This window comes from Syngnathoides biaculeatus, chromosome 6 (assembly GCF_019802595.1).
Source record: "Syngnathoides biaculeatus isolate LvHL_M chromosome 6, ASM1980259v1, whole genome shotgun sequence".
NCBI lineage: Eukaryota > Metazoa > Chordata > Actinopteri > Syngnathiformes > Syngnathidae > Syngnathoides > Syngnathoides biaculeatus.
The window spans coordinates 20319661-20343138 of NC_084645.1; the positions used below are offsets into that span (position 1 = coordinate 20319661).

Consider the following 23478-nt stretch of genomic DNA (forward strand, 5'->3'; position numbering starts at 1 on the left):
AAAAAAAAATGGTTTAAACGTTACTCTTTAAGTAAATGCTCTAATAATATCATTTCTGTACAGGTATCTGGACTTTGGGATTTATGGTTTGAGTAGTTATATCCATCAATTTTCTTCGCCGCTTATCCTCACAAGGTTCTGGAGCCTATCCCAGCTGTCATAGGGCAGGAGGCGGGGTAACACCCTGAACTGGTCGCCAGCCGATCGCAGGCCACACGGAGACAGGCAACAGTCGCACTCGCTATCACACCGACGGACAATTTAGTGTGTCCAATCAATGTTGTGGGTGGAAACCGGAGTGCCCACCTGGAAAAAAAACCCACGCAGGCTCGGCGAGAACATGCAATCTCCGCACATGCGGGGCCGGCATCGAACCTGGGACCTCGGAACTGTCAGGCCAAAGCTTTCAAGTTGCCGCCTACTTGAATCTCTCTCTCTCTCTCCTCTCTCTCTCTCTCTCTCTCTCTCTCTCTCTCTCTCTCTCTCTCTCTCCTCTCTCTCTCTCTCTCTCTCTCTCTCTCTCTCTCTCTCTCTCTCTCTCTCTCTCTCTCCTCTCTCTCTCTCTCATATATATATATGTATATATATTGTCCTGGTAGGGGTCGCCACAGCGTGTCATCTTTTTCCATCCAAGCCTATCTCGTTCATCTTATAAATTAAAATGAAAAAAAAAAAATATATATATATATATATATATAAAATTGGAGAAACTGGTGATCATTCATTCACTCAAATTGCTGTAAAAAAAAAAATCCAAAAGTTGTTTTGATTTGATTTTTCTTTCCCGTCCGTATCACGTGGTGTGGAAAAGTACGGTGGCCGAGGGGGGGAACACGAGCACCAAAGAGCCCGTGACCCCAAACGCGAAAATTGTGACACCGTACCTGGTCCACATTTAGGGCAAGGTAGAAACAAGAGCAACAGCGTGAACGTGTTCACTATTCGGCAGGACAGTGGCCAAACTCCAAAGCCAAACACTTTCGACAATAAAAACGTGATAATGGGTTGGCGTCATGGTGGTTGTAAATGACACGACTAGTTTTGAAAGGTCGCGTTAAACGAAGCGCTGCGACGCATTGCGTGTCCGTGTGTTGCATTTCTCGAGGCCGACTCCTCCCCCGACTGGATGGAGCTTGATGTGTTCGGACGACGACGACGACGACGAGCACGCAACTCGCAGTAGCGCTACAAATATTACTTGCACCCTCCCACCCCAAAAAAAAAAAAAAAAAAAAAAAGAGACAAAGTGGACGATGACAGAACCGGCCTTTTGTTTATGGAGCCCGTAGCAAGGCTGACGATTCAGTCCCGCAGGTTTTGTGGCTATTTCCACGGCGGAAAACCCAGCACCGCCGCAGTATTAATATTATTATTATTATTTTTTTTTTTTTTTAGCTCACTTGTGAAAGGAATACACATCCAAAAATGTCGTCCCCAAGTCCTGGCAAGAGGCGAATGGACACCGACGTGGTGAAACTGTATCCTTTCTCACAATGTTAATAAGATTTACGACTCATTGGATTTTAAAAAAAAAAAAAAAAAAAAAGTGAAATACTTTTTGTTTTTGCCAGGTGTTGTTTTGGATGCTTATTGTGCTCTTTGACAATAATGGGATGTTGGGAAAAGTAGCTCCGCACTTGTGTGTCAATGACACTGATGTAACACAAATGTACATTTTAATCACGAAGGTATAATTTTGTGAATTATCGTCATTTTTGTACACGTTCGTTGCTATTTCCTCCGGCTCGGCTAGCCACTTAGCATCGCTAACTGCTTACATACTGTACATTATCGGCTAAGTCCGAGTTAGCTTCGGGTTGTTGTCAAGCTAGAAAAACACGCAAACCAAAGAAACGTGTCGTCGTCTGGTTCTGTTTAACTACTGCTTGCTGCCCGGGGGTCGACTTTGAGGATGTTTTTGGGGCTATTTTCATGTCTTGCAAACACTTGCATTTTGTCACGGGTTCCGCGAACGCCCGCTAGCTCAAAGACAACAAATGGGGGGGCTATGCTAACAAATGTTCACGGTTGTGTGAGCCCGTCGATATCTTGGATGACGATTTAGTTGCCCCTCTTTTCTTCCATTGATTTGTAAACGATGAATATGTTTACGGAAAGAGGTCACAGCAGATTTTTACATTGTGACTTTTCATCCTGAATTTGATACGCCCCACAATGTTTCTGATGTTTACTTTATGGGTGGGGAGGGGTGTGACAAGAGATTTTTACACGACGTATGTGTCCATTTTTTTCCGCGCTAAGGTGAATTTATAAGTTGTGGTGGTTTTTTTTTAATTATTTTATTTTTTTGGTCAGGCAACGTGAGCTCAATTGTTTTGTTTTTGTCCTGCAGCGAGTCGCCCGCGCTCTGATTGGTCAGCCTGTTACCATCCGGAACATGGCAGAGGGCGGGGCTTCACGCACATCGAATTCACAGCTGACGAGAGGAACAACAACAACGTGTCGGAACGGCCCCCACTAAGATGGGGCTTTTTGGGGGGGTTTTTTTGCGTTTGGGCCTCCACAACTCAGTGGTTGCGGGTCAGGGTTTGCCAAGTCTTTATTCCCGCCTTCCGAAAACATCCACGTTCAGTTTATGGCAAACTAAATTGTCCATAAGTGTGATTGTGACTGAGTGTGTTTTTCTATGGAACTCGTGCACGTGACATCACAATTTTCACGCCTCCATATTGCAGGTCAAAAAGAGCCGCTCGACAGTGTGGGGGACGTTATATTCGCAATGCCCGAGACTCGTTGTGCTCTTGGTTGTTACAACAGATTCAAAGAGGTCATTCTATAGAATACCAGCTGAAAAGACCAGGAAAGTTCGATTGATTTCGGCAATTAAACACGACCAAATACACACGCCTATGTAGCAATCACTTCATTTCAAGTAGGAATTATTCTTCTCAATCTCAATTTACCAAGAAGTATTTCTAATGCCAAATTGGCTCATTTGAGAACAATGCAACAACAAAGAACAAAGAGAGGGACTCGTCTCCAACATACACGGAAGCGTGTTGCGGCCACACATTAAACTTCGGTAAACCCGCTCCCTGACAGGCGTTTTGTTTTTTTTAATATAGAAGATTGGTATTTGTATTGAAAAAAATCTGAATGGCTCCATCCCTATGTGGGATTTATTCTTGATTTGAGAACAGATTCGGGTACGGAGTATTTGTATGCGTCCAGATGTTTCTACGCTTTCAAAGTCTTGCGTGTAAATCTCGACGACTTGCTCACCAGTAGATCCAGTTGTCCAAGACAAGCGCAAGCAGGGTAATAGTCCACAAGAGAACATTAATGCCCATTTACAATATATCTCATACTATTCATTATTCTGGGCTCCCAAAAATATCAGTAATGCTGAAATATTCATACAGTTTTCTAGCTTGTGAAATCAAAAATGTTTCTATTTTTTCCCCACTCTTCAGTAGTTAAAGTAGTACTGAGCAGTCATCTTTGTTAAAAATATGATGTGTGTCCTGCCGGTGTGTATTTTGCCACGTCATTATGTATTGTTGAAATGGTGCAAAGTGGAGGTTTGAAGATAAGCGATTTTATTCGGCGCGGTGTGATCATGACACATGACGAAGCCGCCGCCTCCCGTTCACGTTCCGCCCCGCGTGCTGTACCAAAGATATTTTGCTCTCCGCGCGCCGGGCGACATTAACGCACGAGACGAATGCGGCTCGAATGATAACAGAGCAGATGCGCGCTCGTGACTGCGCTATCGCTCGTCACACTCAAAAGGGGGCCGTCCAACCGTTTTCTGTACCGCGTCGCAGGCGTGCTAGAGCCCGTCCCAGCTGAGTCCGGGCGAGAGCCGGGGGTGCACTCTGAACTGGTCGGCGGCCAGCCGGAGTCCGCATACAAACAAAACAACCATTCGCACGCACATCAGCACCTTTTGGCTATTTCGAGTCTTCGATCAACCTACCGCGTAGATGTGCTAACCAGTCCTGTCCTACCTGTGCTGCAAAGGGGACACAACCATGGGAAATGTCATTTTTACCAGGCCGGACAAAACCGTTTCATGTTGACCTGCCAAGTCCTGAAAACACGCACGAGATGTTCTACACTTTGACTTATTTCCATAATAACTGTCACAACAGGTTTTTCCACCCCTAATGGCGTTAGCTTAACTAGGCCACGATCAGAACCTGCAGGGTAAGCAGAGGTGCGGTGAGGTTTTTGGGACGCATAGATTAGCATCATGGCTGGGTTGCACGTGACGTCACGCTCGTTCATCCGGGTACTTGACCGCCATTGTTGCAGACAGTCAGTCAGCTGTCCATCGACTCCATGCCAGATTTTTGTCCCGTCCACGGAAGTGGAAATCGCGAAAACGGAGACACTGGGAAGCGATTTTTTCCGCGTTCCGAAGATTAGATTGCGTGAAGGAGAAGATACAATGGAGTTATCGAAAAAAACGGCACCAAAAGTGGCTTGCAAATATACGACGTGCGGATCTGAATGGCGCTCGAGTACACTTTTGAAAGTCTGTTGTGATCATTTTGTCAGCGGTAAGCGTGTGCATTTCTAGTGTCCGGATATTCTACTTCAGGGAAGTCTTTCAGTCTTTCCTTCGAAAGTCCGTCGTTGCGGAGAGTACACGGATCGATATCTTCACAGTTTGATCTTCTGTACATATCTAGCTCTCGGGACATCATCGAGTGTATTAAAGTAGGCAGAAAACTTGCTTACGCGTGGGTCTGTGGACGTTGCCGTGGTGATGTCGTCTGCGACGCCGAGCTTGTCTGTAGTAATGGCGGCCAGTATCACATGACTCCAAACCAAGAATGTTACTCCAACTGTACACCGAGCGATTGGGCTGGACCAGACTGGACCGTCGTGCGGTCTGCGGGGTTGGGCGACAGGTTTTCGTAGGCGGCTGACTGTCAGACACTAGTTTTGCTCCCGTTCAAGATTTTAAACATTCATCCGTAAAAACGAAATCACAAGCGAACGACACTCGAAGGTCACAGATGCATGCAGAAGGGAAACGGTTAGCTTCTGGCTCGCCGTCCCGTTTCTGCTGGCGCATTTCCTCAACCGGACGTCAGCATCGAGAGCAAGCACGAGGTCACCATCCTGAGTGGACTCAACGAGTTCGTGGTCAAGTTCCACGGACCCGCCGGATGTAAGATCCTCCGAAATCTCAACCTCGTGTTTTTGTGTGTTTTGGCTTGCGTTGGACTCCGTTTTGTGTCGTTCCAGCACCTTACGAAGGAGGCGTGTGGAAGGTCAGAGTGGATCTACCAGACAAGTACCCCTTCAAATCTCCGTCAATAGGTCTGGATTGTTTTGGCTGTAATTCTGACTCTCCACTATTTAAAAATCACACTTTTTTTTTTTTTTTTAACAGGTTTCATGAACAAAATATTTCATCCCAACATTGATGAAGCGTAAGTCATTTTTGATTGTCCTTTGACTGTTGACCCTTTGGTGGTCCTCACTTTACAAGCCGGTTGTAAAGTTCCGTTGGCTGTTTATGAAGTCTTAAGTGCAGTAAACGTTTCCACCCGCTACGTTGTGGCTTATCATTCGCACCCCCGTTCTAAACCTCAAAACTGCCAGGACAGTCGTAAAATGAGGTTCGTCTGTACTTTGTAACCTTTGTCAAGCGTTCTATGAGACTAATGAAAGTTTGTTGACGGCCTGTTACGAGACCTTTTTTCAGTTTTCACCTTAATTTGTACTTTTTCACCTTTTTAGTCATTTTTCTGTTCCTCGTCCGAACGCGTTTCGGACTGCTTCTGGCAATTTTGACTGTCATGTACTTTGGCCGAGAGTATCAGCATTTTTTTTTTGTTCCGCACACCTTCGCCGCCAGCCAGTTTCCCGACTGCTCCATCACCTTTGTCCTTATTTTACACTTTTCACGTCGTTTTGGGCCTTTGCCACTATTCACGCCTTCACGCTGTGGTATATTATTGAGCGCAGAATATCAGTAATGTTGGATGAAAAGCCGGAGCCGATTGACATCAATTCAGCGCAGAATGCATCCCTAGAGTTGACGCTCAGATAAAGTGAAGTGAGAGAGCTCGAATCAGTACACGCGAGAAATTTTGTGTGTATGTTATCTGTTGGCAAAACTGCAATTGCTCATACATTCAAACGCAGCTTGTGGCAAACGCCGGCGACGTCATTACGGGCCGCGATCGTGAAATGACGATTTTAGCATCTCGGCCACGTCGGAGACGTCAGTTCAGTGAACAACTGCACACAACACGCGCAACAAGAGGGAATTAAACTACCGTGACTTTTTTTCACGGCCGCAAGGGGGCACTCAAGTGGAAAAGGTAGTGAGGCCGGTGGAATATATGTGCCGAGGAAGTGACTTTTACAGGTCCAGCCCTGTTAGCGATGCGCTAGCGTGTTACTGCCATGATTTTTTGCCGGTATGTTGTTGTTGTTTTTTTTTTTTTTTTTTTTTTTACCAGCGTTGGCACGGTGGCGCTAGCTTTAGTGCACTGGCGCTAGCGTTAAACTCTCCGTTTCAATGTAGGTTTCAATATGGGGACTTGCGGCTTTTCCACAGCTGCGGCGTATGTACGTACCAAATGGTATTTCCTTGACAAATGTACTGGGTGAGGCTTCTAACCAGGTGCGCTCTGTAGGTCGGGAATTACGGTAAATGGCAATTGTAAAACGGGAGCCCTCGTCACTGAGAAAAGAGTCCAAAGTTATTTTAAAGTCGTAGCCGTGGCAGTTGCGGAAGTTCTCTGGAATTCCAGTTGATATTATTGCGACCGAGAATGTGATTGTGACTTGTCCTCGCAGGTCGGGAACAGTATGCTTGGATGTCATTAATCAGACGTGGACGGCGCTCTACGGTACGTCAGCGGCGCTCCGCTCGTGCGCTGTGTTACGCGTTAAAACGTCTCTCTCGTCTCCATTTTTGGTCCAGACCTGACCAACATCTTTGAGTCCTTCCTGCCCCAGCTCCTGGCCTACCCCAACCCCATCGATCCTCTGAACGGGGACGCCGCCGCGATGTACCTTCACCGGCCGGAGGATTACAAGCACAAGATCAAAGGTCTCACATGACAACAGATGCTTCGGTTTTCACGAGTTTCAATCTGTTGTCCAAAACTTCTTCTTTCCGTTTTTTTTTTTTTTTGGGACACACTGAGCGCTGCCACATTTCTCAACTGAACCGTACAAAAATAGCCACTTTTTCTTCCGCATTTTCATAAATATTCAAGCGAATGAGACGTTCAAAAACTGTTCCCGTTGCAAATTCAGACAAAAAATGTTACATTCCCCAAATCTTCACATTTTTCACGATTCCATTTTTTTCCAACGACCGGAGATATTTGACATGCGCTTGACTGATTCAGAGCGTTTTAACTTCAAGTTGTCCCTTCAGGAAAACCTTCCTACGTCCCCCGAATTAAAAGAGATTTTATATTTCCTCCCGGGAATGTTCGGGGTGTCCACGTCGCCCCTCGCTCGCTCACTCGCCGTTCGGTTTCAGTCAGCAACTTTCGTTTTGATGCGATGGTTTGAGAGCGGACCTAAGACTTTAAATGTGGCGCAGTTTCCATCTTGAATCCTACTCCCTAACGGCCACTTGTCTTTCTTCGTCAGAGTACATCCAGAAGTACGCCACAGAGGAGGCGCTAAAGGAGCAGGAGGAGGGCGGCGGGGACTCCTCCTCTGAGAGCTCCATGTCGGACTTTTCCGAGGACGAGGCTCAGGACATGGAGTTGTAGTTCTTATTTAAGACGGACTTATTTTTTTTACAGCAAGATTTTTATGGTTGCTCGCACCCGCCTCCTACCCCCCGGGCTCCAGGTTTTAGCGTCGGGAGTCCAGACTGAGAAGGCTGGAAGAAACCGTGGCGGATTTACCTTTTCCTCTTCAGGACCTGCAGACACAGTGAAAAAGTTCACCCCAAAAAGCTGCAGTCTGAGTGTTTGAATGTAATCTTGGCCATCGGCGGGAGTCCCAGGAGACGCTCTCCGTTCTCCCGACGTGCCGTTCCTCCTCTCCGTTTTAGGAAAGTCATTGTCATTCTCTTGAGTGTCTTTTTGTGTATTGGTGTGGCATGACGCAGAGTTCAAGTGGTGTGAGGTTTGTGGTGGGGGTGGGGAGGACACCCGGCCAGGCCTGGCCGCGCCGGGGACTTCGGGTCTCATGAGAATTTTGTTGGATTTTGTATTTATTGTTTTGTTTTGTTTTTTTTTTTTTTTTTATTTAAAAAAAGAAACATTTACGCAGTTAGCTAGCTAGTTGGCAAGCTCACTGGTTAATTTGATCACAAAACAGTCAAAGTTCACTAGTATGTCGTTATCAAACAAGCTTGCAACTTGGCTAGCAAGCTAGCTGGTTATTTTCGTGGCTGAAGTAAGATGGCTACCTTATTAGCGAGATAGTTGTTTGGTTGGGTTGCAAATTGACGCTGTATTTTGCCCGTCACCAAGCTAGCGATCAATTCATTTTGTTAGCAAGCTAGCTAACTGGTTGGGAAATTTATGTTCACCTTTTGTCAGAAAGCGAACCGCATTAGTTTGATTAGGTAGTTAGTTACTAGTTATCTAGCTAACTTGTTAGTTTGTCAGATAGCAAAGTAGATGAGCAAGCTTGTTGGTCAGTTCAGTATGTAGTCGTCAGCAAGCTAGCAGGTGGACAGCTAATCAGGTAGAACTCCAGCTCACTTATGGTTGGCAAACCTATCGCTGGTTGGTTAGCAAGCTAGTTAGTTTGAGCAGGATTTTCGCAAAGTTACCTTCCTTGTTTCCATTTTTAAAAATCCATCTCCCTTAAACCATTTTTTAAATTTGAAATTGTATTAACAAAATAGAGCCATAACTATTTCTTGAGTAATATGCTGAAAAACATTTGAAATGATATCAACATATTAGATTCATGTAGCAATTCTAGCATGTACTGGTTAGCTTGTCATCCATTTTGAGAATGCATTGAATGAGGCATTATTATTATTGGTTTTTTTTTTTTTGGGGGGGGGGGGGTACAGTTTCCATTTCAATTCTCATGAGAGCCGGCGGGGCCGAGGGGTTCCGTGGGTCCGTGTTTCGTCGTTGCCAATTGCTCGTACCCGACCGTGCTCGTTGTTTGACTTGCGTAGGGATAGCTTTTGTTTCTTTTCTTGCAGGTGGTGAATCCTAACGTCGGTTTTATATAACACACTTGTACATGTTTGGGTTCCCGTGAAGACGACGAGAAGTAGGACTTGACTCTTGTTTCAATCACATCTTATATGCAAATTGCAAAATGTTACGTTGTCCAACTGAAGTGCTCTTTTATTTCCCCCACCAGGCAGTCAACATTCCAACAATCCTTCTTTTGGTCACTTATTTTTATTTTTCTAAAGGCTCGTTGTTGCTGCAGGACCACAAGTCATGTAGAATCTCACTCGGAAAAAGTTACTTTACGCTAAAATTAATTTCAGCGCGTGACGTGCGAGTGTGTGGCGTACTCCAAACGACCAACGTGGTAACAACAACGATAGGGCCACCGATTATCGCCACGGTTGCCGTGTCTGTAGATCGGCCAAACTTGGTTTCTACCGCAAAAAATTTTTATTTCAATTTTTTTTTTAAATGGTAAATACTAATCAGCAACCTTTTTCCGAGCATAGGACTTTTTAACACACCCCACAAGATAATCTCTCAGGATAATCTTTTTTTTTTTTTTTTTTTTTTTGCAGCAACGTCCGATAATGCTGACTTTGATCAGAAGAGGTGAAAAATTTGGCCTAATTACCCGTATTTGTGTACCTATCAGTAGTTGAAGAATTGCTCTCAGTAAGACCTGACTCATCAGTGTATTTTTCTAAACACGTACATATTTTATACCTACTGTTTTTTTTTTCCTTTTTTTTAAAACTTCTTTGTTCCAGATACGTGATATTACATTTTTTTTGTTGTTGTTTGAAAAAAAATGGAGTTAAGTGTGCTTATGTTGTAACCTCCACGGAATAAACAAAAAAAAAAATAGATATATATAAATATATATATAATCATACCGTCTGTCGGTGTCATTTTCTCGATTTTTAGATTTGCAAACGAGTATTTTGACAACAAGGTGTCCTCGGTTTGCGGCGGTCCGGACATAAAATGTTGTGTTAAAGCCGTACCTAAGTTTGTCAAAAATTTGATTGGGAAAAAAAAAAAAAAACAAACGTTTTACGCAGTTAGTAGCTTGTCTGAAAGTTAGCTAACAAGTACCAATAGTTCACAAGAAAGCTACTTAGCTAAGCTAAAGTTTTAGCTATCAAGTATTTTATTGGACTGATGCAAATGTGTAGGATATGTAATTATGTGGTGGAGATACTTTAACTATTCATCCCGTGGGGGAAATTAAATTAAATAAAACGCGGTCGTAAGGTGAGCACCCCATGTAGTGTTTTTTAGACTGCTGAGCCTCGTGTGTCCGCTGGAGGGCGCCTCAGTTTGCCTTACAGAGCACAATCTTGAAATACACTCATGTTAAATCGTAGGTAGTGTTAAATCAATATTAAATCTCATCTTGTATGCCTGCAATGGTTATTTTTAAAGTGCCTTCACCAAGAAATGCATTTTTTTCATTTCGTGAGTTTTGAATTCATTTCATTCCAACCACTTTTCAAGCCACTCAATGTCACCATTAAACAAACGTGTTTTTAACAAATGTTGACATTCCAATAAAAGTGTGAAAACATCATCATCAAAATGGCAACTGATATGGACAATGTCGGTGAGGATGGATCAATGACTCCCATCGTACATTTCGACTGAAGTAAAAGCATGAAATGTTGGCGTGAGTCGTCGTGGAGAGCCAATTTCCGGGTGTCTGCACTTTCTCTCCTGTGTCGCGCATCCTGCAGACGGAAGCGCAAAAGACTCGACGATTTGCTTTTATTTCTTTTTTTTTTTTGGCAACTTTGGGAGCGTTCGGAACCCGAACCGAGTGGGAGGCCCACCACTTCTCTCTCTCTCTCTCTCTCTCTGTCTTTGTTTTTTTTAAGCCCCCCCACCCACCCCGCCCCGACTCTGCCCGCCAGTCGTCACCGACAGCAGGTGAGTGTGAGCCCCGGGGGAGGAAGCGCGACGAGCGACGAGCGACGAACGGGGAGGGTGCGGGTCCCTAACCCGGGAGGACGGAGCCCAGGAGCCGGGCTGCGGCGCTTCCGCCACAGCCGCCGATCTTGGTAAGCTTCCTTTTGCGCAACCAAGGTGGAGTAAAGATGAGATGAAGTGGCGCAACTCGTGATTCAATTCATAAAGTTAGACACGAGTGATGTGAATTGTGCCGGATTCAATATTTTCATCCACTTTCCTCTTTTATGCACAGTTGGATCATTTCTTTTTTTCGTCTTCACATCGCACTCGTTCACCGATCAAATTTTAGCGTTGGATTGACTCGTCTTGTGACATTTTTGTCTGTTGATGTGTTTTTCAAATGTAACCTTGGGAATCTCTGCACTAGTAGACCACGCCGATTGGAAAGCGTTAAACGTGGTAGTCCGCCGAAAGTCCATGCACGAGTACACTCTTTGCAGTCATAATTCAGCACACTAGTAGAGTGTACGAGTAAAATAAAAACATACTAATAATCTGCACACTACTTGGACTACTAGTGAAGTGCGAGCTATTAATCAGTTACTCGTTGTACTAGTAGCACACGGTTGTCAATGTTGCGCAGTTTTTTCCTCACCGTGTCATTGTCCTACTAGCACCCCAAAGTTGTTCTACTAGTCAGGACAAATAGCATACTAGTGCTACTCTTTGTCTTCACTATTAGCAGAACTCAACACATAAGTTGAATGACTTATTAGTACAGTATCGCGTTTCGTTTTGTTTTGTTCTTTCCCCCCACTACTAGTGATACTTTTGGTCAATAGTATGTAATTGAACATGACGAGCAAACCACTGCGTTGCACTAGTAACAGTGTTAGCCCCAACTAGTTGCCACGTTCCACGCACTAGTAACCTCCTTGAATCTACAAGCAACAGTTATAAATTACTAGTAATTTATAGTTGTACATAATACTAATCGAGACGTTTACTCTGTCAATGTAGTTGGTTACAGTTACAAGTTACTCTGTTCAACATGTAATAGGAGTGTAACTATTTTGATGACTTTCTTAAAATTCATGAAATGACTCATGACATTTAATTACATTTTGATGACTTTTCTTAATTTTAAATGAATGCTCTCTTTGATGTTTCCCCTAAAAAGTGAATTCAAACAGTTTGGCATCTACATCAACTAAAAACAAAACATGAAGAAATGTAAATACATCATAAACAATACATCAGGATGCGGAAAATATGATTCCGCGTTGACCGAATGACGAACGTGCACAACTTAGGCGACGGCGCTTCACACAACAAACCGGATGAGTTTGTTGCACGTTCAATCAAAGGTCCAAGATTTGACGACGAAATTATTCAAAAGTCATTTTTCTTTCGCGTTCAAAAATGGAACTTTTCCAAAATGTCAGACGCGAATATGTTCCGCCATCAGGTGGAGCTTCGAGCTTATATTTGGAGAACTCTGTCGCGCCGGAGACTGCGGCACGTGAGCAGAGAGGAGCAATGGCGAGCGTCGGCTCCGGTAGGGGGAAGTGATTCGAAAAAATGAAATCATAATTGGAATCATGTAACCTTTTTAAAAGCCATTGCACATTTTCCACTGTGCAGAAATGACAAGACACAAAGAGTGTACGAGTACCTTAAGGTACCGAGTATCCAAAATATCGAAAAAACGTTGAAAGGGTTGTCCACAGTCGTGGAAGGTGAAGGCAACGCGCGTTCGTTATCGAAATATGACGTGTAAAAGGTGCAGGACGAGTGCAGTAGCGCAAGGAAAAAGCGCCGGCGCGGATTACGGATCCTTGCGCTGGTCTAAAATGCCCAGCGGCTAATTGCTTCCCCACAGGAAAATCCTCAGATCACGATGAAGACTTTTGAGAAATCCGCTCATGGTGGTGTCGTATTTGTCCTCTTTTAAGATCACGTCAGATGTGAAGATGCGGCCAGTTCAAATTTGTTATTTTTTTTTTTTTAGGCTCACGTGGGACCGCTAGCCGATCCCAGCTGATTGGACGTCTTGCCGGCCAATCAGAGGGCACATCCAGACGCTCGTGTTTTACCATTCATTGTCATGTTACAGTCGGACTTTTTTGGACAATTTATTCTGCTGCGCAAATGTGAAGATGCCGATCCTTTTTAAAATAACGTGGTTTTTTTTTTTTTTGGTTAATGTTTCAAGATCCACTCTAACCCCGATTAGGAGGACTTGAGTCCGTTTGATTCCCCTCTCCGATGAAGAGTTACAAAGACGCCAGGACTCATCGTCGTCACGATTATCACTCAGCATAAATCGGCGGCGAGACGTCGTGGCCCCTCTCGAGCTTTTTCGCTTTATCGATCTGGCCCGGAAACGGCGAGACGAGACCGGGCTTTGGGAGCCATTTGGAGCGTCTCAAGAATCACTTAGCGCATCATTTCCCCGCAGACGCAATCAATGGGAGGCAGGAATGATCCTCGCGGCACAACAAACGCATGACTGATGTCGAATCCTCGCGTATTTCCGGGCGACGTTTTTTGGACCAACTCTCCTCGTCTTCTGTGTATGGCACCGGTATATTCACTGCGGCGGCAGGCGGTCAGTGAATTACCGAGCGGGCCGTCGACAGAGTCGAGGCAGCGCCTCCCGCCGTCTCCGCCGTCTGAGATCGAGCGGTGGCGACATCTGATCCGCTTTGCCCATTTTGGCACGAGCACATTTTTGCTTTGTGTCTCTCTTGGCTTGAGCAGTCATGTACGGTGCCAGAACAGGACAAGATGGACCTTCGTCGGCGCAGTCGTGTTCTTTTCACGAGAGGTGACGGCGATGACGAACTGCGAGGCCGATCCAGAGACCGGGGCCGGGTGTCTGAGGGGTCGCGACGGGCAACTGTGACTTTGCGCTGGGCCCGCGTGGTCCCGTGGCTCTCTTGCGGTCTTTGGCAATACTAGGACTCACTCTGGTGGGTTGGAACCATCCGGTGGTTCTAGACTTGCCCAAAAAAATCAACGGGGCGATCGCGACAGAGCTTCACGAAGTTTTGGCTTTGTGGACGATCCAAAGAATTGCAGTCAAGGCCAATGAGCGCGAGGATTTGACTACCGCAGGACGCTACTCGCACGTCTTTCTAAGGAACCGCTCGGTAAACCAGTCGGCGAGGGAGTCAATCGGCCGCTAAGTCAGTCGGTCAACAAATAAGTCACTTACTGAATTGTGTTAGGGGGGGACACGGAGAAACCAGATCGAGTTGAGACTTGCAACTTATTTATTGTTTATCTCTTCGTGGGTGCGTGGCGCTAAATGTACAGAGTGAAATAAATCTTCACGTGCCAGTCAGCAGTCAATAGGTTTGCAGTAGTAGCTTTTGATTCAATATTCAGAATCATAACAGAAAGAGGAAGTCCTCGGGGTCCGGCGGGGTCAATACCTGCAACAAAAGAGCTTTTAGTGTGTCGTAAAGACGTCACGTTTTTATGCGTGAATGTCACCTGTAATAATTGGGCTTGAAGGGTCCGTGCTTGCTGATGCCCAAATATTTGGTCTGCTCGTCCGTCAGCTCGCTGAGGTGAGCGCCGAAGGCGGGAAGGTGAAGACCGGCCACGTATTCGTCTGTCACCATAAATATTCACAGCTAGCGAATTTGCGTCAAAAATAACCATCAATAATCGTGCTGCGACTTGCCCATCTTCTTCGGCAGCAGGTACACGTCCTGTTGGTATCGTCCTTCCGGGGCGTTGTGCAGCTCGATGAGGGCCAGAGCCTGAACACGACCGAGCGACGGTCACAACGGCGCCGCCCGCCAACTTACCGACCAATCTTTGGCAAAGCTACTTCAGAATTGTCAACTTGCAAACAAACAAACAAAACCGGCTTGAATACTTCTGCAAATGCTAATTTTCATGAGCCCGTCTTTGGCACTCTGCGTTATATGTTAGCATTAAGCTAGCCGACGCGCGTTTTTTTTTTTTGGTTTTTTTTTTGGGTCCGTGCTTCGAGTGATGACACCTGGAAACTGTTTTAAAATATGAATAATTCATACTACGTCTCCTTTTATCAACCCGGAGTTCCAAAAGAAACTCTTGGACCGTCAGCACGAAGTTGATTTTGTCCAGACGAGAACGCAAACCAAACCTGAGTGGCGGCAGTGACGGAGAGGACGAGGGGGGGGACGGTGGAGCAGCTCAGATTCAGCAGACCCCCCTGGGTGGGAATCAAGACAACGGACGCCATTGGTCACTTGAAACGGGGACGGACGGCAGACTGATTAACGCGTCACCTCAGCCAGCAGAACGATCCTCCTCCCGTCGGGCCAGACGACGTGGTCCACCTGAGGCCTGACGCGTTCCCAGCGCAGCTCGGCGGTGCGGAGGCTCGCCTGACCGACGGCAACCGCAACGACGTCGGTCATAGTCGTCGATAAATAATAACCGCGCGGCCAATTAAAATTTGCTACACTATTCAATTTAAACTACATTCCATTAAATAAACTAAGGATTTAAAAACATGAAATAGAATTTTAATGAATTAAAATTGAATGAAAGAAAATTAAAAACCTCAATTCTCGTATTTAAATGTCATTCATTTGTTCTCAAGAGTCGATTGTCTACATTTTGTGGTATTTCTCTCGCCTAAAGCGCTACCAGTTTGTTGACGTTAAGATTACATTTTTTTCGTCCAATCAATTTCCGGCAGCGTAATCTGCCCTGGGCTCATAAATCGGCCCGATCGGACTTGAATCGCAATCGGCGACGGAAGCGGCGCCTCTCGGCCAAACATTTTACCAGGTCTATCTCTGTGTTGGCGTGTCCCATGTTGCAGACGATGCAGCCGTTCTTCATCGCGTCCAGATGTTGCCGACCCACCACGTGTTTATTACCTGCGTGGAAAAACAAGCAGCGCGCAATTTCTCACGTGGAGACGAAATGCCGAAGGTTTTGAGGAGAAGCGCTTCACAGAGCGGAAGGACGGCTACGCGCCATTCATGAAGTCTACGTGAAGTGTTCTGGAGGATGTGCTTGTGGTGCGAAGAGACCGGCAAAACAATCGCACACCTGCTTACGTGGACCCCCGAGTACACGTTCAGAGTCTGCCTACTTGTGCTTTTGCCAGAGTAACTTTTTCCACAAGTATCTGTACTCGTAATCAAGTTGAGAGAGTGAGTACTTTAGCCAGATCTGGCTGCGACGCGTGTACCTGTGCAGGTGATGACCACGTCAACCAGCCGGACCACCTCGCCGGTCTGGACCACTCTGAAGCCGTCCATGCTGTGGAAAAAAAAAAAAAAAAAAAAGGCGGCGGAGGCGTCCGATTCATTCGGGAATTGTAAGCGTGCCCCGCGTTCCGCAGTTTGGCGTACCAGGCCTGGAGGGCGCAGATGGGGTCCACTTCTGTCACGTACACGACGGCCCCCAACGCTTTGAGGGCGGCGCTGCAACCTTTGCCCACCTGGAGGGAGCCAGAACCCTTCTCAGTGCTAGCTGAGCGAGAGAACATCGGAGGTGCCGCGGAATCTTCTCCAGGATTTGGGTTTTTTTGTTTTTTGTTTTTTTTGCAAAAAGGGACTCATGAACGAGCTTCAGAATCTCCTCATCAATCCACTATCGATTCACATTGGCTTCATCGGAGTGAATGCGCATGACAATATTTGTTGGGTTTTGTGGTTTTTTTTTTTTTTTTCTATATTTATTTTGTGTAGGTCACAAAAAAGTGAATGCCGAGAAGTGGATCATGTCCATTGAATTTAAGTATAAAATCAGAGAAATATATTAGCCAGCAATGGGGGACAAATGTAAAAAAAATGAAAAAACGCTGGAAAAGTGAAGTGAAAAAAAATGTCTTCAAAATATTGCAAAAACTACAGTAATTCTTTACATTCAACTTTATTATGTCATTCTGTTTCTTCTCTGAAATACAATACTGTAAAATGCATTTTTTCTTAAAAAAAAAACAAATTTTTTCGCTGTCCGTTGGTGTGCGGGAACGAATGAGTGGCGTTTCCATTCATTTCAATGAGAATAGTTGATTTGAGATACAAATTATTTGCGTTCCAATTGCAGTCATGGAAAGAATTTAACTGGGAGTCAAATATTTCGGTTTTGTTTTGCAGCACAATTCAACGCTCATCCACATAACCGAGCCAACCCGCTTTTGGCGCAAAGGTTGGGAAACGCCGGCCGGTACTGACCTCGCCGTAGCCGCACACCAGAACCCGCTTGCCGCCAAACATGACGTCCGTGGTTCTCTTCAACCTGAAAAAGCAACACACTCGTCTGTGTCAGTGTGCATTTGTGCGTTTGTTTGTGCGAGCGCTCACCCATCCAATATGGACTCCTTGCAACAGTACAAATTGTCGAACTTCTGCTTGATCACCGAGTCGTTGACGTTAATGGCGGGAACGCACAAGTTGCCCGCCTTGGCCAGCTGGTACAAACTGCGGCAAACACGGGACGGCGCCAATGTCACAGCGCCGCCTTGTTTGAGGCAATTCTCAACAGTTCCAGAGGGGGCGTCGGCGAGCGGCCCTCGGAGAACAGCGCGGGTCGACTCACCGGTAAACCCCCGTGACGCTTTCTTCCACGATGCCTCGTATTTTTTTGAACAGGTTCGGGTACTTCCTGTAGATCCAGTGGGTCAGGTCGCCGCCGTCGTCCAGAATCTGAACACAGAGGCGAGACGGGGACTTTTCCCTTTAGCGTCAGCTAAGCTAGCGAAAGCGCTCAAATTCCAGCTAAAGTGATTAAAGCACATGGCGCTTCATCCTTCCTCTAAATGGCCGATTTTCACGCCAATGTTTTTGTACAGTCTGTATTTAGATTTGCAAAGTTTTATTTGTATTTTTTATTTACCCCCAAAACGTTCTGTCTATTGCTGCAGACTTTCAGCAAGGTACCGCAGAGTACCCGAATGGGATTCTTTGGCTTGTACGCGCCGGAGAAGCGCTTTTGGGTACTATTTAACAATCATCTGCAGCATTATCCAGCGGGACTAAATCCGCTCCGTTAAACCCCGTAAAACCCCAAACTCGAAATGATGTGAGATAAAATCGGGGGTAGAAATGTTGACCTTTCTGAAGAAGCCGAACCAGGACCTGTTGCCCACTACGAACCGTTTTGTTTCACAAACACACCACCCCTGCCCAAGTCAGGATGGCCGAGCGGTCTAAGGCGCTGCGTTCAGGTCGCAGTCTCCCCTGGAGGCGTGGGTTCGAATCCCACTTCTGACAAACACCTTTTGGCACGTGTACTTGACCGGGTGGAATTTTAGTGGCATTAATCTAATTTTTTTTTTTTTTTGCTATTTCACGAAACGTCTGCCTAAAATAAAAAAAATAAAAATAAAACGGCTTATCGAAATAAAGACGCAAAGTGTTGACATTCAGTGGTACAACATTTGGATATTCTGGTTAAATGAATATATTGTTGAGGAAAAAAAAGGTTCAACATTGCTGCGCAACGTCAACCGAGTGAATGCCACCGAAAGAACGTCCGTTATAAGAACGTCATGTTCGCGACGATGGCCACCAGGAGGCGGTAGAAAGCAGTGACTGAGTCACTCGGGATAGAAATACTGTACTTACTGTAGTGTATATGTGAAGTTAAATTACAATCTAAAAGCATTATTATGAGCATTTATTGTATAGTTATGAATTAATTACGATTAACCCCGCATTTTGCATTATAACACAAGGATATTTTCCAATACATATATATTGATATAGATAGTCCTCAGTACACAGTCCACAAGTACTTTGGAATTACAGAATAGCAGTTCCCAAACGTAAAGAGCGTGTCACGTACCAGATCGGGTTGCCAGATATCAGCGCCGACGCAACGGTCGATGCACCACCAGAAGTCGTCTTCCGACTCCCCGCGCCAAGCGAACACGGAGATCCCTGAGTGGGCATTCGCAGGAAATAGCAGTGTGAGGTAAACAGGAAGTGCTGGGAAACAGCACAAACAATAAAACAAAAGCAAACGGGGAAAAATGATTTCTCTCGGGTGGTGGTCGCACCTCCCTTGGCAAGCGCCGCGGCGACGGCATTCTGGGTGGAGAAGATGTTGCACGCGGCCCAGCGGCACTGAGCTCCCAGCGCCGACAAAGTCTCCACGAGAACCTGAAACACACACGAGGAGTTTTTGGAATGCAGGTGGAACGCTAAGTCCAGCTTTCTCTCTCCCTTCTTTGATTGTGTTTTTATTGTCTTCAGGTCCAGTTCGTGCAGTTTTTCCGATTTTTTTTTTTTTTTTAAATTTGTTCCCAGTGGCTAGGCTAGCACCCATAGCATTCGTCGCTAGTGGGATCGTGGACCGGCGTCGGGTCCTTGAAGTTCTCCCGGCCTAGATCCGCGCGGCTTGCGCAGATCCACGCAACACAGACGCTTAAGGGGAGTTAACTGTTGCCGACTTGCCAACTAACGAAGAGCTCGCTGGACCATCAAATTGGGTCAGCGCTTGCCTGGCTCTGATTTGTTCTGTAAACAGCAGCCCCCCCCCCCCCCCCACACACACACACACACACACAGAACAGAAACACGGCAAAGTTAATCGTGAAATGGACGTCGCCGCGGTCTTTTTGATCCACTTGAGCACACAAATGTATTTGATTGACAGCTGGAGGACTCGTCTTCATCGTGTTGAACGGATCAGGCAGGCCCAAAGGCTCGCAGCTCAAGGGTGGTCTTATTTTGTTGTCATTTCAGAGCTTACATATACGGTGATTATTGCATTCATTCAAATTAGGCAGGCTTCTTCTGTGGTTCTTCTCCGTTCCAAGACATTTTTGGGGGGGACTTTTTCGGGGCATTTATAATTCCAGTAAGAGCTATGTTAATTTCAATTATCCCACCTGTGGCGTTTCAGGTTACATGTTAGCATCAGGCACTTAGATAGATGAAGCGTTTCGTTGACATCATAGTTTAATTTGTTCCGTGTCCAAGATCATGAGTCACTTTGTTCTTACGGTAGTGCCTCCTATTTCGCTTTTTATTGTTTTTGTCATCTTTTCTTCCTACCGTGCGTCGGCTCAACAAGACTCCCGCTTACCGCCGTCTGCGCGGTGACGTGCGTGCAGCCGACCACTTTGGCCCCCGCCAGAGGTTTCTCCCCTCCCGCTTTCTTCCTCAGGACCATCAAAGCGGGCATCTCTGAGCGCAGAGCACCAACGTCGTCAAAGTGCAAAACGCCAATTGTGAGCGTGAGCGCGTTCGGGTCGGCGTCTTCTCCTCACCTCGCTCTGCGACGCAGATTTCCCGACGTCCGAAATCAGCCTGCTGGATGTTTTTAACACAAAATTCCAAGGCGGCCTCGGACGTCTTCTCGGCTTTGTTTCTCGGTGTGGTTTCGTCCTCGGAGCTGGTACTGCCCACTACACGACGCGGTACGGTAAAGTCCACAAAAAGTAAGTTCGCATTTGTACGCAACAGATGATGAGTGTGAATAATTACGTCAATATTCAAGAGCCATTTTCCTTTCGCTAGCTGCATTATATCGATTGCCGTACTGTAGATTTAAACGTTGGACTGAAATGTTGACTTTCTACAGCATCGTTTGCATTTTAAATAGTTCGCTAATTGAAAAGTTGGCCACCTCGTTCAAGCTAACCAAACAAACTAGGCAGTTGCACTTCGAGAATAAGCTACAACAACGGCAGATAGACAAAAAGGTGCTAGTATGCTAACTATTAGCATGTTCCTTTGATTCGTCTGTAGCATTATCATCCATTTTCTTAGCTGCTTATCCTTACAAGGGTCGCAGGATTTGTGGATCCTATCCCAGCTGTCTTTGGGCAATAAATGAAGGGCCCCTGAACTGGTCGCCAACCAATCGCAGGGGACATAGAAACAAACGACCGTTCGCACTCGTAATCACACCGACGGGCAATTTGGAGTCAAGAGTCAACCGAACGCCTGTATTGGAGATGTGGGAGGAAAGCGGAGCGCCTGGAGAAACTGATGGAGCTCACGGGAAGAACGTGCAAACTCCACACAGTCGGGTCTGGGATTTGAACCCCAGTTCTCAGAACTGTAAAGGAGTCGGCCAAATTCTACGGACAGTTGGGTAAGAAAGAAAGGAGAAAACGGCTTGTAGCACTACGTACGTCTTTGACTGTGCTTTGCACTAAGATCTGTAAGTCCGTGGTATTCAGAACAAGTTGCGGTTTTGATGATTTGGGCCCTACGGTATGTCTCGCTCAGGTTCATTCCCACAAGTTCTCTCCTGGAGCTGATTAGCTTTGTAAAATAATAATAATAATCATGACAGGGGCTTCACATTTGGGTTTTTACGTGGCCCTCAGCTGAAAAATGTTCCTCGCTCGAGGAAACGTGACGATGCTTGAAATGTTGCGTCCCGCACCTGAGCTGAAACCGTCGGCGGACGACTGCGAGATGGAGCGAGACGGCGAGTGCGGGACGGCCTTGGCGGAACGCTTGTTGAATTCTTGTTTCTGCTCCGTCAGCAGGATTTGCTGTGGGACCAAAAGACAACAACAGCATAACACTCTTTAACACAATAACACACCCGTTTTCTAAATCCGTAGTTGAAGTCGCGAGAACGTACATTTTTTTGACATTTCCGCAAATGTGTCACACGCACACAAAATGCGAGGATTAAATCACCGTGTACATGCGTGTGCCGCAAGATGGCGGCTAAGCAAAATTTCTATATTAGACAAGGTTTTGGCCTCGGCACAAAAGCAGAAACTACCAAGAGGAGTTTTCATTTCCTTCAAACAACAGTAGAGAGGTTGCATTCCCGTTCTGCAAAAAATAGCAAATGTAGAGGTGTTTATTTTTCTCCAGGCGTTCAAGACAGCACACCACCAACGCAACAAAATCTCTGCCGAGAATCCGCTAACAAATGAGATCTGTTGTAGTACCACAACTGACCTGCGAGAGGCAGCATGGTGATACAGAGCATCCAATCGTTAAGAAGACACAATGAAGAAGAACAACAACAAAATAGAAGAAGCTAAGCTAACCCTTTTTTTTTTTTTTAAATAAAGGTTGAGGTTATAGATTTTCTTTGTACAAGGTGGTGGAGTATTTGTTAGTGTGAATTTTATTTTATTTTATTTTGGAGGGATTTATATTTAAATGTGTTTTGTTAATTTGTGAAAAGAAATATGTTTGTCATTTTATTGTTGTAACCAGTCTTTGAGAAGGACAGGAAGGGATTAAGAGAGAAAGAGAGAGAAAGAAAAGCTGGAGAAGTGCGAAGTATGATTGGCGGTTTGAAGAAAAGAAAAGTTAAGGTCCGACATTTAGCAAAATTGATCAACGTGTTCGGCAAGGGCTTTGTCTTGTTCAATTACGGTAGGGTGTCGTTTGAGTGGACTACTCAAATCACGTCGTAACGTGGTGGAGTTAGCCGCTAATACGGAGGCGTGGACCTTTGCTAGCGACAAGCTAACGCCAGCTAGCGAGGCCTGCATTGGAGCGCCGGGAAAAAAATCTTCGCAACGGATCAGAATGTGAGGACTTGGATGATCTGGACCAGTGGACGCAACCCTCGACGTTGGTTGCAGGGACACAGTTTCTTTTGTTTTGCCGGCTATTTTCATATTTGTACAGGACCTTCAGTTCGCCTAGCTTAGCTTATACGTGCATTGTGTACCTGTTCAGAGTGTTTTGTATACATATTTCATTTCCATCCTTTATTCTGTTATTAAATGTTCAGACTTTTTGTTCCATAACCAGGTCTAATATTTGACTATCTGCAAGACAGTTAAAAAAAAAAAAAAAGTGGGGAGTTTATACGGTAGTGTGGTGATTTAAATTAGGATACCCTTAACTCAAAAGCGGAAATATTATTTCAGAGACCTTTTGAGAGGAAATAAGTGCACAAGAGTGAAGTTGCGATAAAAGTTTGGAGTAATTAGCATGAAGTTAATTGATTAGTTTTGATTTGAAGAAAGAACTCAGGTTAGTCACCTCTCGTCAAAGTATTAGATACATGAGAGGCGCGACAAGTACACTCACTTTTCAACAATTTTCTGTGATATTTTCTTTTGTTTGTTTATTATGGAAGGTTGACCAATTAACTTTTTTTCTTGTATGCGAGAATTATGCGACACTAATAATGTAACAAGACAGAAAGCTATTTTTTCATGCAAATTTGTCGTCCACTACACTGAACTCAAATCTCTTTTATAACTTTGATCAGAAGTAATTATCGATGAGATCGTAATTTATACTGTACATACATTCAGTCCAAACCCCAAAATCTTCAAAGGCAACACTTTTCCCGTTCGATCATCAGTGGCGAAGTTCATCCCCAGATTTAAACCCCACTGAGCACGCGTTTCACCACAGACCAAATTTTAAAACGTGATCGCTAGACTGCAAACGTAATGGAGAACAAAATAAGTCATCACGGCGCTTTCTACTGACTTTATCGTCACAAACGGTGTCAGATTGCTCTCAAAAAAAGACGGCATCGTAATCTGAGTAGTCGA

General features: G+C 45.3%; 2 protein-coding genes, 1 long non-coding RNA gene and 1 other non-coding gene across 8 annotated transcripts; 3 read left to right on the top strand and 1 right to left on the bottom strand.

Moving 5' to 3' along the window:
• Positions 1 to 882: 882 nt before the first annotated feature.
• Positions 883 to 10610, top strand: LOC133502324 (ubiquitin-conjugating enzyme E2 H-like). 3 transcript variants are annotated; one of them, XM_061822993.1, is made up of 8 exons: positions 883 to 1314; positions 1396 to 1478; positions 5067 to 5143; positions 5221 to 5295; positions 5369 to 5408; positions 6787 to 6839; positions 6914 to 7042; positions 7597 to 10610. In XM_061822993.1, exons 2-8 carry the CDS (start codon positions 1426 to 1428, stop codon positions 7719 to 7721), a joined length of 552 nt encoding a protein of 183 aa, XP_061678977.1. In that variant the 5' UTR covers positions 883 to 1314; positions 1396 to 1425; the 3' UTR covers positions 7722 to 10610. The 3 variants fall into 3 exon arrangements, 2 of the variants coding, with proteins under 2 accessions (XP_061678977.1, XP_061678976.1); XR_009795439.1 differs by having other exon boundaries at positions 884 to 1478; positions 7597 to 9195; positions 9289 to 10610; XM_061822992.1 differs by having other exon boundaries at positions 884 to 1478.
• A 3762-nt stretch (positions 10611 to 14372) lies between these two features.
• LOC133502219 (S-adenosylhomocysteine hydrolase-like protein 1) lies at positions 14373 to 21293 on the bottom strand. Of its 3 annotated transcripts, XM_061822767.1 has the most exons (15): positions 20251 to 21293; positions 20067 to 20167; positions 19036 to 19138; positions 18822 to 18916; positions 17574 to 17680; positions 17339 to 17455; positions 17210 to 17273; positions 16382 to 16470; positions 16219 to 16289; positions 15807 to 15901; positions 15302 to 15400; positions 15157 to 15225; positions 14707 to 14785; positions 14514 to 14634; positions 14373 to 14452 (listed from the first exon to the last, which is right to left on the bottom strand). In XM_061822767.1, exons 1-15 carry the CDS (start codon positions 20504 to 20506, stop codon positions 14446 to 14448), a joined length of 1473 nt encoding a protein of 490 aa, XP_061678751.1. In that variant the 5' UTR covers positions 20507 to 21293; the 3' UTR covers positions 14373 to 14445. The 3 variants fall into 3 exon arrangements, with proteins under 3 accessions (XP_061678751.1, XP_061678753.1, XP_061678752.1); XM_061822768.1 differs by lacking the exon at positions 14373 to 14452 and having other exon boundaries at positions 14510 to 14634; XM_061822769.1 differs by lacking the exons at positions 15157 to 15225; positions 15302 to 15400.
• trnal-cag (transfer RNA leucine (anticodon CAG)) lies at positions 18165 to 18247 on the top strand. The gene has a single exon. It is a non-coding gene; the product is annotated as a tRNA-Leu (tRNA).
• LOC133502220 (uncharacterized) lies at positions 20283 to 22716 on the top strand. The gene is made up of 2 exons (XR_009795403.1): positions 20283 to 20421; positions 21824 to 22716. It is a non-coding gene; the product is annotated as an uncharacterized LOC133502220 (long non-coding RNA).
• Positions 22717 to 23478: the final 762 nt, after the last annotated feature.